At 41.0% G+C, this 14583-nt stretch overlaps 1 protein-coding gene across 7 annotated transcripts in view; it reads left to right on the top strand.

Annotated features, from left to right (window-relative positions):
• The window catches only part of LOC118692261 (protocadherin alpha-C2-like), a 105621-nt gene that overhangs the window by 64693 nt on the left and 26345 nt on the right, over positions 1 to 14583 (top strand). For all 7 annotated transcript variants that reach the window (XM_036391959.2, XM_036391960.2, XM_054516434.1 and 4 more), the window contains exons 2-3: positions 2907 to 2965; positions 5066 to 5154. In XM_036391959.2, the coding sequence (XP_036247852.1) occupies positions 2907 to 2965; positions 5066 to 5154 (148 nt within the window). The remainder of the gene's footprint in view (positions 1 to 2906; positions 2966 to 5065; positions 5155 to 14583) is intronic.

Genomic DNA, 14583 nt, shown 5'->3' with positions numbered 1-14583 from the left:
ACAGCCAGATCTGTGACAGGCTTTGCAGAGGAGCCCACTGAGAGCTGCTGTGCAGCCCCTGGGACTGCCTGAGGACCCAGCTGCACTCTGAGGTGCTAGCCAGGTCCAGGGAGGGCTCTGGTGAAGATGGACTGTTCTTAACCAGAGATATAAACCAACCCAGCCTTGCAGACTGTGAGTTCCTCATGGATTTCTAAGAAGCAGCACTGCTGCAGCTGAGCTGGGGAGAGATATGGCTGAGTAGGTTTGCTGCTTCTGCTGTGCTCAACCTCTGTTCCTGGTCATACTTTATTGCTTTTCTAGTCCAGTCTCATTTAGAGATGTATTGAAACAACTTTTCACTTGGGGAACTGAAAGGGGAACTGAAAGAATTACAGTCTGTAGCAGAACAAAAGGAGAAGCCAGTTATGCTGACAAAATAGAAATTTCACTGATTTTGTCGGTTGCAGGACACTGACCTGTGGTAACACAAGTGTGGGACAAATGTGCCTCTTGCTGAGCTCTGAAAATACCCAGTCAAGCAGCAAGCACATGGTAAAAGTGGGTGAAAATAGGTCTGCACAAAGGCAGGCTGCTGCCCAACTGCCTTGTGCTCTGGTTCTTCCTCTAATGACTTCAAAAAGAAGTCACAGTTATTGATTTTTTTTTCATAGTTAAAAATACCCCAGCCCCTGACAATCAATTGTGCCAATAGTTCCACCTCCAGAGTGCATTTTTCTCATCCTGTTCCCTCCTTCCTTCTTCTGCTCATCTGGGAACAGCCCTGCAGCCCTACCTGAGGAGTCATAGCAGGGAGAGAACTGTTTGGGAATAGCCACAAGATGCCAGAGTTTCTGGACAGAAACCCTTGGAAATTCCAGTGTCCTAATTTCTCTTATATTGACATGAGGAGTCTTGGTCCATCCATGTGAAGTGAAAAAATGTTTAATTTCTAACTAATGAGTTTCTCCTGCCACCATCATCCATCTAAGATCTGATGTCCCATTGCAAACAGAGCAGAGATTTTTGTTTTCTAGCCAAGATTTGGAAAGTTCTCATCCAAAACCCAAAAATCTGTGTACTGTGAGTGAGTGGTCGTTTTCCTCTTTTCTCACTCCCACCCAACTCGTGTCAGACCTTTTCAGTGCTTTCATGTAATCCCACTTTATCTGTGTTTTGCCTGGGACTGGGGTAAGATTCCTCCTCCTCCTCCTCACATTGCCTACAAGCCTGTACAAGTTAATAACCTGCACCTCTCAAATTGCAAAATAGAACAAGAAGTCCAGCAGTTCCCCTGCTATTAAAAAACCCCCAGCAGAAGAAAAGACAAATCCTCTGGTGTCAGCACCCTTCATACTCAAGAAAGGCAAACTCAGGAGAGGCTCTGATCAGTGTGTGTTGTTCTCTATCCTCTTTCATTGACTGTTACTACGTGGTTGACTTTAGAGTTGCTTTGACATCCCTGGGACTGGGGCCAAAATGGAATTAATCAGAAAAGACTAGAACCATGCATAATGGGCTTCTTGTCAAACCACTTTCTGCTAAACTCAGCAGAACCTGAGCATGACAGAGAACAGGGAGGGCTAAATGGGAAGGAAATTGCTAGCACAGATGTTTAATGTGTGGCTGCAAAGAGCAGCCTCCTCCTCCCTTTTGTGTAGCTCAGACCATAAAGAATACTCATGTGTGCATCATCCAGGAGCATCTCAGCCTTGAGTGATGCTGGACCTGGGAAGTGTGGTGATAGAGCAATACTGTAAGTTGTAATTGCTCCATTTTTGTTTGAATAAAACCTATTGATCCAGGGAAAAGCATATGCCAAACCTCAAGAGAAAAGATAGAGTTGGCTTTAAATAATTTAGAACATTCAACACTTTCTTTTTCTCTTTCAAGTAATGGGGTCAAATTCATTCCTGATCTGCCTCCAATAATTTGAAGAGAATTAAACCATTACTGTCATTTATTATTTGTGTGATTGGCACCGTGCAAGACACATCAGGAATGAATGTAGTCCTTTATGTTTTTGGATATAAGATCTGTCTTTGGATTCCAGTGCCTCAACTTAAGCACTCACTACAATATCACCTACAGAATAATGGTTTTAGTATCCTGAGAAATAACCTTGGTATGTCCTCAGGGCTTAATTTTAAGGGACCTGAGCTTGCACTCATAGGCTGTAGTTGAAAATTACAGTGACAGTCCCCTGACAATGTGAAAACTATTTTCTGGAGCAATTTTTGATCAACAGAGGATTTCTTAATTAACTCCTTATTTAGCAAGTCATGCTGCAGCACATCAGCATATGCTGAGGTTTGTTGGTCAGAGGGCATTGCTGGCTATTTTCCCCTTCTACCTTTTATGCCCTCTCATGAATATGGAGAATCGAATAGGTTTTGGTATTATGGACATGTCTGTCCTTAATAAAAGACTTGCTGCAGTCTGCAAATCTGATACCATCCATTGCAGTCCTCTGCAGTCCTCTGAATTCTGGCAGAAGCCTCACTGCTCCACATCCCCTCACATTTATACACCCTCAGGTAGGTAACATTGAGTGCAGGAGTCTGAGTTTCCTCACCTTACCAGGTAAACAAACAATGTATTGTCTGGATTTCTGATGTTGGTTTTTTTTATCCTATGCCCAAAATGTCGATGAATGTGTAAAATAACTTTCCACCAGTTTGCAGCATTAAATGTTGTTCCACAGAGATCATCTCTAGCCACAGGCCTTGGTGTGCAGACAACTTTATTGCACAGACACTCCCTGCGTGCCCATTTGAAAGTTTCTTTAAATTTATAGGATGATTTGGCAAGTCACAAAAATTGACTATATCCATATAGGCTTTTCTGACAAAATTAGCCAGATGCAGATGTTTTCTAGCATGTTTTACTGCCACTAACAGCATTGTCCTGGGCTTTTGTTTCTACAGCCAAAACACCCCAACCCGGACTGGCGCTACTCTGCATCCCTGAGGGCAGGAATGCAAAGGTATGTGTGCTGTTTCTCCAGAGAAGGGGAATTGTGTCCTTTTCCTCTGTGAAAAGGACAAATTTTCTTCTGATGCCCTAGACTGATGATAACTGTGCTGAGATGGAAAGCACCTGAGTTCTGCTGCTGTCACTTCCAATCTCTACGTGCTACAAATTCAGTCTGACTTGCATCTTATGCTGTAGAGCTGTGCTGTTCTTTCTTTTTACCTTCTGCTTTTGTATCCATTGACTGTCAAGGTATAATTGTTCCAATTATTGAATCATTTAATTGTCATTATATACTTTTTGTTTTATTTTAAAGCTCCCTGTAATCATCAGTGCTGATGTTTCAATAGTCAGTCTGCATTTCCATCTTCTTGTTTCTCATTACCATAAAAGTAGCTGTTCCTGCAGCAGGTTTATTAACCACATGCTGCAATCAAGAAGATTAATGCTGTTGAAAGGACTTTTTGAAGATATGAGATGGATTTTCAAAGAAGGAAAAGTGAAGCTTTTGTCCAAATCTCTTTAGACATCTTTGAAAATCCACTGCCTAATACCACAAGTAGTCTCTGCTATAATTTTCTGCTCAGTACACTTCGATAAAGAGAATTATACTAAAATTGCATCTGTAGAGCCTAAATCAAACAGTATTTTTGCTCTCCCTGAGCAGATTAGAAAACTGGTTCTATGTTCAGGTGTAAGCTGATGTGATTAATAAGATTCCTGCACAGGTGTAGCTGCAGTTCTGAGGCTGCAGCCATTCCCAGTGGCATCACAAAGTGCAGCATTGCATGGGTTTCTCAGAATTGTTGGTGCAATGGTGCTGTGCCTTTAGCCAAGAGTTTTTATGAGACTGAAGTCCTAAATTCAGAGCCACACTGTGCTTCGTGTGGGTGAGGACACAGAGTGACTCCTCTGAGATGCTGTGTAAAAAGGAATCTCAAGGGCCAAAACCAAAGGAAGACAGAGCAAGCTTGACTTTGTGGCCTCCAGGGCAAGCTCTTTTCTTTCTTTTATAGTCCTGCTGTGACTTTCATTTTTTTGTAATCCATAAGTGCAAAATCAATGAACAGTCTGGGGAGCAGGATCCTGAAGATGGAATTCTGCCTACCTGAGCACTTTATCTGCTGGTCCTGAGTCAGGCATGCTCTTGTTGATCCACATTCCTTTCTGTACAAAGTACAAGATCTTATCTGAAGCTACTTGAACAATTAATGAAAAGTAAGAACTTATTTTAATCCCACAAGACTAATGGGGCCCTTCTGGGAAATTGTACATGTTCCTCTGCTCTCTCACATCAGCAGCCCCTGTCCTTACCTGAAATTTCAGGTTCTGAGCCTGTGTGCCCTGCCCAGTTGATGGTTTTCATAAAATGCTGATTTTTTCATAAAACTTGTAGAAATTTGGTGCCCTTGATGTCTGCCACATTTGGATGAAGCTGTCCCTTAAATTCAGCTGGAAGTGTGAAAGGGAGTGTGAAGTCCATGAGCAGAGACAGGGACGCAGTCACAGAATCCTGTTTCTCTTAAGGAACAGCATATAAACATCATGCTTGGTTTTGTATTAAAAATAGCAGATTTTTTCTTTTCCTTCCATGTAAGGTGTAAATTGGTGCTTTTGATGCCCAGTGCTCATGATGTGACACTGCAAAATTTGCTGTATTAGTTTTTGCATTTGAGAAAATGCATTTCTCTTCCTGAATTGCTCACAAGAAATGTGCAGTAACCTAGGAAGGTGGGATTTGTTAAAATGGCATAATTACAGAAGCTCAGAACTAACTCCACCAACTTTTTAATCATTTGCCTAATGTTGCTACATCCTAATAGCAAAGATGTGTCACTTCCTTATTAGGGCCTCCCAGTCAATGAGAGCAAAGTGTCCTGCAGGTGTGTTTGTTTTATAAGTTATTTTCCACAACTGGGTTTTAGTAAATAATCAAAAGTATTTTTGCAAGTCAAAGCAGATGCTTCTCATGCTGCTAGCATCATGCAGTAGTGTAGGAGTAGCTGCACAGTGGTAAATAGTTATGAACTTTAAAGAGTAGCAGGAAAGGGAAGTGCTGTGAAGTCCAGGGCAGAAAGGAACTGTATAACCCAGGTGTGATATCTGCTTCCAGTGCTGTGCATATGGAGGAGGCAGGAGTCCTGCGTGGAGGAGCAGCAGGGCCTGACCAGCAGTGGCCAACAGTCTCCAGTGCTACTGCAGGTAAGGATGTGAAATCCAGAATATTTGTCAAGAACTGATGTTAACTGCAGTAGACCTCCTAATGCTGCTGGTTACTTTTTCCTCTGTTTTATATCTCTGAGTGAAGATCCTCAGATGAGCTCAGCTGGTCAGAGCATGGTGCTAATAACCCCAAAGCTGTGGGTTCAGCCCCTGTATGAATTCCCATTCCCTGAGGAGCTGGACTCAATATCCTTGTGGGTACCTTCCAACTCAGAATATTCTGTGATCTGGATAGAAAGTTCTTGTAAATTATTATGTGGAATTGAAATAGAGTGGAACAATAAAGCAGAAAATACATCTTTTTCTTTACTCAGTCTCAAATGAGCCCTGGAGATAAGAGTACCTGATCCCAGCTCTCACCCTGCTTTTGGAGGTTACTGGTTTGTGTAATGGAATAATGGAATAATGGTTCAGTTCTGATGTGTGTATTCAGGTGTGTGTATTCCAGAGCTGGTTTGCCCTCCATTTCAAAAGAACAGTAAAACTGGGGTAGGAGCTTATCAGTTTTCCCTTTGTTATTTTTACAAAGCCAGTAAGTCTCTTTGAATATCTGTTCTCATTTTACTTTTCTGTGGTGAAATCAGACCTAAATTTTTGCTAGCTGTTTTCATTCACTCATACATGATGATGGAAACTAAAATATTATTTATTTGTCAAAATAAATGGCAAAAAGCATGGTTTAGAATGGAGCTTCATTTACTCTGTCACTGACTGATGACTTCACAGCAAGTCAATAAGAATTGGCAGAAGGGTCTCATGGAGTTTAGAAAAAAAAATCACCTGGATGTTTTGTAGTGCAGACAAAAAAAATATTCTCACTTTTGATTTTGGAGTAGGAATAATATAAAGATATAGAGGAGCAGTCAGTCCCTGTTTTCAGCCATTTTCAGCCAAACTAAACTGTAAACTCAGTGGATACCCTGTGTAGGGTGGTGAGCCCTGTATGGCAGCTCTGTGAGCACTGTCAGTCAGGAACTGACATGAGGAGTGATGCCCATGTCACAGAGGCAGCTCAAATGCTGGGCAGTGGGGTCTCCAGCAGGAAAAATTATAATTACTTCATTTAACCTTTTTGGTGCAAAAGTTTCTTTCTATTTAAATGAGAATTTCACCTGGATAAAGAGCTGAGGAACAACCTGAGGGTTTGCAATCACAATTACAACATCCACAAATTAATGGTGCCCAGCAAAACCTGCAAAGGTCTTGCAGAAGGGCTGTTTGCAGAAACAGATTTGGGAATTAATTTAATATCTCATGGAGCTCGAGGCTATGATCAGCTGGGGTTTGTGTGCCTTCCTTCTGCTGCAGGCTTTGCAGGAACACACAGCCTTTGCACAATATGAAGGGTGTGTGACTGTTGAGCTTGCATTTGAAAATGTCACCACAAGAACACTCCAACCTTTGCAAAGGCTTCCCTCAGGCTTTGGCTGCACTGATCATCCTTGACTGAGCACTCAGAGCTTTGCCTCATACCCAGTTCAGCATGGATACAAACATTCTGAATGTTTGTATCACCAGATGTTTGTATCACCAGATGTTTCCATGCTGGGGCTGCCAATTCCCAAAAGCACCAGAATCTAAGTGCATAGGTAGGATGGTTCTGTCATCTGAGGAGGTCCAGTGGCACTTGGGTCCCAGAGCCCTGTTCCCCTGTCTGGAGTCCTGCTTGCTATTCTGTTTTGGGTCTTACCATTTTGGACTTGCTTTGGGAACCTGCACATCTCTTTGTTTGAGCAGCAGTAACCCTTGGCTCTTATTGCTGCTTCCTCCCCTGACTTGTGAGGCACTGGTGCAATGAATGCATCCCAGCACAAAGAAGGTTATTTTGGTTTGTCTGTCCTCTCCCAAGGGATTAGTGACCCTGATATTACATTAATTAGACTTTTCTCTTTTTTTGCTGTGGGTTTCAGATAATATTCTTCTCCTGTCTTTGTAACCAAAAGCTTTAGATGTCCCTGATCCTTAACAGCAAACAGGTGTTTCATGGAGAAATCTCAGGATTAAAGGTTGTGTTAGCTTTTGTAGCCTCAGTACATCACATATTTAGCAAATTATTACCACTGCTTTAGGATCCTGCCTGCAGTTTCCCACACATATCTCTTTCAGTGCTTCTTTCCTTTTGTGGTTTAGGTTCAAGACCTGTAATAACAAGTCAAGTGTTAAATCAGTAAATCCTTACTTCCTAATATATGGCTGAACTCCAACATCATCACACATTTTCCAGCAAATATGTGTTGCCCAAGCAAAACCTGGTCCTTATTTGACTGACAGCATTCCTGTTGACTTTACTGAATATTTCATCCATGCAAAGAACAGTGAATCTGTCATTTTTAAAATTGTGTTTGCATCTTCTCAGGCACCAGTCCAACCCACTGTGTGTTTGCAGTTGGGAGACTTCTGGGTGAGGTGGGACAAGAAGGTTCAAACTCCTTCTGGCTTTGAGTTTAGCTCTCTGGGGCATCTTGTTAGTCCCTCACATGCTATAGAGTGAGATCAGGGAATGAAGACACATTTCTGGTTTCTGCTCCATGTCCTTTGGCAGTTTTGGCAATTCTATCAGACTTTAGATGACCACTAATGTGAATGAACTCTGGTTTTTTTGATAACTAACTCAGAATAAATGGAGCTTGATTGGCAAAAGTGGTGAGAGCTCATAACAGAAACTGATGAACAAAAATTTTGCTCTAGATATAAAACGCTGAAGATTTCTGAATAAACCAGACTTATGAATAATTCAGAGCCTAGAGTTAGCAGGCATTAGACAAATCTATATATATTTCCCTGTGCTGCTGGTTCCAATCTACAAAACAGAGCTGGTGTAATGCAAATGCTTCAAAATGCATTTTTGCTAGACAAAACCAGTCTAAAGATGCTATCATAGCACATGTAAGACTCAGGAGAACAATAAGGATTTGTGATGAAAAACAATCATGAGAAATTTCAACTCCTGTATTCAATGTAGACTTGATATGTGTGCAGTAAATCAGGCACTGGGCCACACACTATATGTAGAGAGGGGAAATAAAAGATTCCATTCAGACAGCTCTGTAAAAGAGGAAAGGATTTAATGATAAAATCTGCATCTGAAATCTGTGTGTGTGTAGGTGAAGCTGTGGGTGAATTACTGGCATCTCTGAAGTCCATGTCAATAGCCCACAGACTTTCAGGAAATTAGGATTTCAGTGTCTGCCCTCATAAATATGCACAAGAGACATAATTAAGATTGCCTAGGCAAATGCCATCCTAAAATACACTAATTTTGTACTTCTGATTTTGCTGTGGTAACATTCTCCTAAATATATCTACTATTTCTTTTCCTTTTCTCAGGGAATTGCTGGGGAGGAGAGGTGGTAACACTGTTTTACAAAGCTCCAACAGGTCAATGTCCTTCCTGTGCTGGGGCCCCAGAGCTGGATGCAGTGCAATTATTTCAACCTGTCTGCACTGCCTGGGCTCTCCCAAGGACAGGAGGACATCAGACAGACCATCATGGACTGGTTGGGAACACTGCAGGAAGAAATTGTTCCCTGTGAGGTTGGGCAGGCCCTGGCACAGGGTGCCCAGAGCAGCTGTGGCTGCCCTTGGATCCCTGGAAGTGTCTGAGGCCAGGTTGGACAGGGCTTGGAGCAGCCTGGGATGGTGGAAGGTGTCCCATGGCAGGGGGGTGGAAGAAAATGATAAATAAGATCCCTTTTTACAGAGCTCTTTGCGTCTCATGACCCTAAATCTGAATCTTTCAGCATTTGTCCTCTCAAATTTATGTGTCTCACAGCTGTCTCTTGACTTTCCTGGTTTCATTCCATTTTTCTGCTGTTCCTTACTTCCTGCCTGTGACCTTCTCACACATGCCATGCTAGCTGGGGATATTCCTTGTCCATATAGTCCTAGGCTGCCCTGGGTTTACACTGGGAGCTAGAGTTTCTCTGGAATAAATTTGTATTGCTCTCAGAGGAGGGTTCCTGCTGCAATCACCTGGAATGCAGACAAGGTGCATTGATGGGGCATGATATGCAGAATAAGTTAGGAATTCAGAAAACTAAATGTGAACCAACTGTGAATATGTCAAATAAGCAAAATTTCCTGAAAAGTAAAGTCAGTCTTCCTAGTGAGTTTTGTGCTGCTGGTTTGGGGCAGGGTGTTGTGAACAGAACAACTGTGGGAAAAATGTGAAGAAAGGACAGGGGATCTTGTGTGGATTTTAAGAAAAAATGTCCAAAAATGCCTTGATAGGGAAAGAAATCATTATAATTACCCACGGTTAGTTGTGGTATTCCCAATTCTCTGTTTCACAGACTAATTTGGGTGCCAAGCAAGTAAATCCAACCTGAACAAGAATATTATATCTGAAAGAGATGCTTCATTCCAATGAAACTGTGAGAAGGGCCAGGATGAGATACAGGATGATAGTGCAAGGAGAAGAGATCTGAACAGAGAAACCTAAGGGCATGAGAGGGGACACTATTATTTAATGAAGAGATGGGACCACAGTTGGGCTAAAAATTATTTGTTGCTCAGACAAACATCAGTCTCAGAGGCTTTGAGATTTAAGAGAGCAAGCAGTTGGGCATAGCTCAAAATGGTCACAATAAAGACAATATAGAACTTTCTAATCCAATGGACAGTTGCCACAAACTTTATTTTGCTTTTCTAACCTATCCCCTTTGCTTAATTTTGCTGCATTGTGGATACTTTTATCCATTGCCTTCTGTCTCACACGCACACAAATGCTTCAATTATAACCTCTAAACTCTTACCTTACTCCATAGAACCATACCCCTACATTATAAACCCTTCACCATCTTATTAATACAGTTTTTTACTTACTTAAGGCATATTCTTACTTACAACTATAGAAACATAAGTTTATAATTTTTCTGCAGAATGTCTGTATATTGTATTTTTACATCAATCCAAGCTTCTTCCAAGGATCAAATCCTTCAGTGTTTGTGGAAGTTTCTATCTTTCCATTTCTCAGATCACACCAGTAAAAATCTTGCACAGAAAGGTGAGCACAGAGGATCTGGTAGAGAGAAACAATTGGAAGAGATGCTAGAAGGCCTGCAGGAGGCTGATTCCAAGGGAACAGCAGTGTTGATTTTTAAGTGACTACTGAGCACAGGTCACTGGAAAGAAGATTGGCACCCTGGGCTTGGGTAATAGGTCGTGATGGGTGGGGCAGAGAGCTGCACTGCAGTTGTTCTTTTCATGGAATAACCATTTGACATTGCCTGCATCTGTAACAGCAGCACAGAAGGAATGGAAAGTGTTTTTGAGGGGATTGAATCTCACTGTTAGAACAGACACTGGTCTTGAAATCAGGCAGGCATTACAGGAAAAGCTGTTAAGGGCCCCACAGGAGAATCACAAAGCTCTTGGCCACTGAATTAATCTTCTAAAAATCCAGTTTAAAGAGAAAGAGCCTAAGAAAATAACTCAGAGAGTGATGAGACCTAAGTTGTAACATATTTTATATGATACAGCTTTACACTGTGCCTGTAAGTAGAGGACAATTTCTTCCTGAAATGTCAGTGAATTTCTGATCTCCTTCTTCAAATGTCTTTCCTCATCTAGAGAAAAAGGGTGTGATCAAGACTCATCAAGCAGTCACTGCAAAGAATTTGCAGGGGCTGAAAGTGCTGTTTCTTTGAGACTGTTAAAGGTTAATTTACAAATAACAGCACTGCTCTGGCTTAGCTTTAGCAGTTCATTGATTAAAGCTATAAAAGATAATAACTAATTAGCAACCATAATACAGAACCAGGTTCTTGGTTTGTTGCAGAATACTGCAGCTGTTTAAAATGGAAGGAACTAGAAAATGCAGCTGTGCTAGAGCCTCTCTCTGTTTTTTAAATTAATAACCAGTTTTCTATGGAATTTCATAATTTCAACCTTCAAAACCAGGAATACATAGAAAGCCAAATATCAGCCCTAAAATTAATATCTTTAGTGGTCTAAGAAACACTGTGATACTATATGGAATATTTTAAAGAATGGAAGAGAGGGAATACATAACAGCCTAGTTATTTATGTCTCTCATGAAAATTAGTCTTCAAATCAGTGAATTAATAAATTCCCAAAATGTAGGTCCTAAGTAGTTCCTAAGAATTTGTAGGAAAGTATCACAGAGATTTGGTTCACAGCCTCTTGAATCATGGAAAAAATCATGCCCTTAAAGCACACTCAAGTAATTCTTTGAAGCTGCAGTATCTATCAGCTCAGTGGTCTGGGGAAGGAAATCATGCCAGCTTACTTGTGTGGATGCAGTGCCTGCCTAAACTGAAATAGAAATAATCTGCAAGGGCCATATAAGGCTAAATCCCTTTCTTTTATTTTACTTTTAGATTTTGCTCATTGAATTCTCGAGTCAATTCCAGCCACTTGCTGAGACCCTCAACATGATGTACAGTCCTCAGTTTTGCCCCTGCTCCCAGAACACTTTATTTCCAGGACATTCCCTGCATGCTTCCTGCTTTTTGGCTTTGCACTTCTGTTTATTCCATTTTCCTTTCTTGTTACCTCTCTGGTTTGCCATGTACCTCCCTCTTTCTAATTTTTCTTGTTTTTTCCTTCCATCTAATGACTTTGGTCTCTTCCTGCTCATCTGTCCACTGTCTCCCCTCTGTATTGTTATTTCAGGAATGTTGAAATGTAGGTCACCAGCTTGGCCCCACATCACCTTTTCAATATTTCATACAGAACTAAGAATTTTCAGGGATAAATGCTTCTCATTTTGACAACCTGAGGAAAGCTGGAGAGGACTGAGAATTTCAAATGCTTCTTGGACTGAAGAAAAGCATTTTGAAATCAAAAGGACTTTTTCAAAAGAACATGTCCAAAATACATATTTTTATGACAGATGCAGCTTGACATACTGATCATTATTTTTTAAAAGCTGATGACTGTTATGACCAGGAACTCATCTGCCTCACCCCATCCAAACTGTGGCTGAACCAGCACTTTGGGCTTTCAATATTTGGAGCCAGGACTGAGTAAATTAATAGGTTAGTTTAGATTTCTGTTCAGCTGAGTGAGCAAAGAGAGGAGGGGATGATAGATGATATACAGAAACTGCAGTCATGACTTGGCTAAAGTTAAATTTACTTTCTGTTAATTTATTTTCCTCTTAGCTGCAAAACCCTCATGACTGACCTGAAATAGTGTTTGTGATCTTTATCAGGGGCTCCATTATTTTTCAGCAGGGTGTACCAAGTAAATGAGATGACATGGATGAGAGATTTAATACCTTAGTCCTTGAAGGCTCAGTGTAAGGAAAAAAGGATAGGACTCATCAGAATTTGGAAAAGGCTAATGCTGGAAACTTCTAAATTGTGTGATCTCTTTGACTTCATATATGTGAATAAGACTTTGTGTTAATTTTGGCTGTCAAAGAGAATGGTCTTGGAAAAGTTTATGTCTTCAGCTACTGTGGCAAATTCTTGATTTCACCTGCTGCAAATATTTGTGAGAAGAATTTCCCTTTCTCATTAGGCCCAGCATGCATTTGTGCATCTCATCATTTAGTCCAGCCCCTGTGTCTGTGCATCCTTCCTTTGGGATTAGGACCACATTTGTACATTTGTCCCTGACTGGAGCCAGTTGTTGCATTTTCCCAAGTGGAGATCAAGTCCAATTTCTGACCCCATATGAGGTGATTGTTTCAATGCAGGTTTCCTAAAGGCAGGACTGATAGCTCCAGCTGAGATGTAAATAACCCAGGGGACCTGGAAGATTTCTGAAACCAGGAATTAAATAAGAGCAAAGGAGGAAAAGGCTAGAGGTTTTCTGTGACTGAACAATATGAAGAAAATCTTCTGAAACTGTGGGCAAAAGCTGCTGCAGCTCCAGACTCCATCATTTTAAGAAGTGATAAAGAGATTTTACGTAAGCAGTTTATCTGGCTATAATTTCTATATTTAGGCACTGGGAGAAAGTTTAATAGCAATAACTCCTTGTCTATTTAATTCATTCTTTTCTGTAATAATCTTTTTGCTTCCTCAAAATGGAAGTTAAATTTGCACTTAAAAAAAAATATTTCTCATAACTGAGCCAAAAAATAAAAGGGGGGAGGCAAATATAACATTTTCCAGATGATGTGATTAGTTCTTAAATATCTGGTAGGAAATTATTTTATAAATATAATAAAGTCAGATTTTCAAATCTAAGCAACTTTTTCACTCTCTGTTGCTTTAGGCATGTTGGTCTTTGTGATCTTCATAAAAATACCAGTGAGTTTGCCTTGTCTGCCTACTGGAAATATTTTGTAGCTACACAGAAGACATGGATTTTGATTCCTGTCTTTATTATTTTCTCAGCAGTTTCAATAAATAAATAGAAAAATCACTCCCTTGCCGCTGTACTACCTTGGGTTGTGATCTTGTCAGAACTTATAAACTAAACAAGTGTTTATCTGGTCAGTACTTCAGGGAATTGATGGTAATCAAATTGTTTCCACTTGAGCTTACAGCTGCTTTATTTTTTCCCTGTTGTGCCTCGCTTTTGTGTGCATGGTTTGGGGGTTGTTTTTTATTTCTTTCTCTACTGCTGTGGGCTTAATTTTATTCTGTTTAGATTTTTTTGAAAGAAAATATACTCAAGTAAATGTTAAAACAACCCGTGATATTTATGATCCCAGATGAAGTTTAACCCTGTTATCTCTTACAATATACAATTCACTATCTGATAGAAAATAGATGGATAAAAGAAGGGTGTGTCTAAGTAATCCTAAGAATTTCTGGTCTGGAATTTATTTATATTGTGAGTGGTGGAAGAAGAAATGAGGTTGAGGGAGGCCAGACCACTCTGTGATATTGAATCTTCTCTTAATGGATGTCTGCCTGTGTGCAGCACTTTGCTGTACACAAGGGTCATAAATGTATTTTTCATGTGTTTATTTTTGTAACCAGGCATTGCTTCAGCGTCTGTTGTTCGTGCTGTAGTGTGGCAGTGCCTCTCAGGTCAGATGGTGCTGCACAAAGCCCACACAAACAGCACAAGACAAGCCTTGCCTTAAGGAACTTGCCACTGACATGAGCAGGGCAGACAAAGTCTGGGAACACAAGGCAAAGGACATGTTCATTATCCTGCTTTAAAAAGAGGAAAAACAGGAAAATCAAAATGATTCTTATCACAGAGTGCTCTGTGGGGATGGTGGTCAGCATCCACCTGGCCCAAAACGCTCTCAGTGCAGCAGGAGGGAATGAGGAGCTTTGTGAGGCTGTTTTGGGGCTCCCCTTCCCTGCTCCTTCCCAGCTGCTGAGCCATGCAGAGCCCATGAGGTCAGGGCTTCCTGAACACTGCAGTTATTCCTGTTTCCCTGCAGTGCTCACGGGCCCTTTGCCTGTGAAGTCTGACCTTTAGCAGCTCCCAAGCCCTGCTGCTAAAGGGGCAGGCAGAGGCTGCTGCCTGCTC

This window comes from Molothrus ater, chromosome 15 (assembly GCF_012460135.2).
Source record: "Molothrus ater isolate BHLD 08-10-18 breed brown headed cowbird chromosome 15, BPBGC_Mater_1.1, whole genome shotgun sequence".
In the NCBI taxonomy this organism is placed as follows: domain Eukaryota; kingdom Metazoa; phylum Chordata; class Aves; order Passeriformes; family Icteridae; genus Molothrus; species Molothrus ater.
Note: the sequence above shows the minus strand (reverse complement) of the source record. Positions and strands in the feature narration are given on the sequence as shown.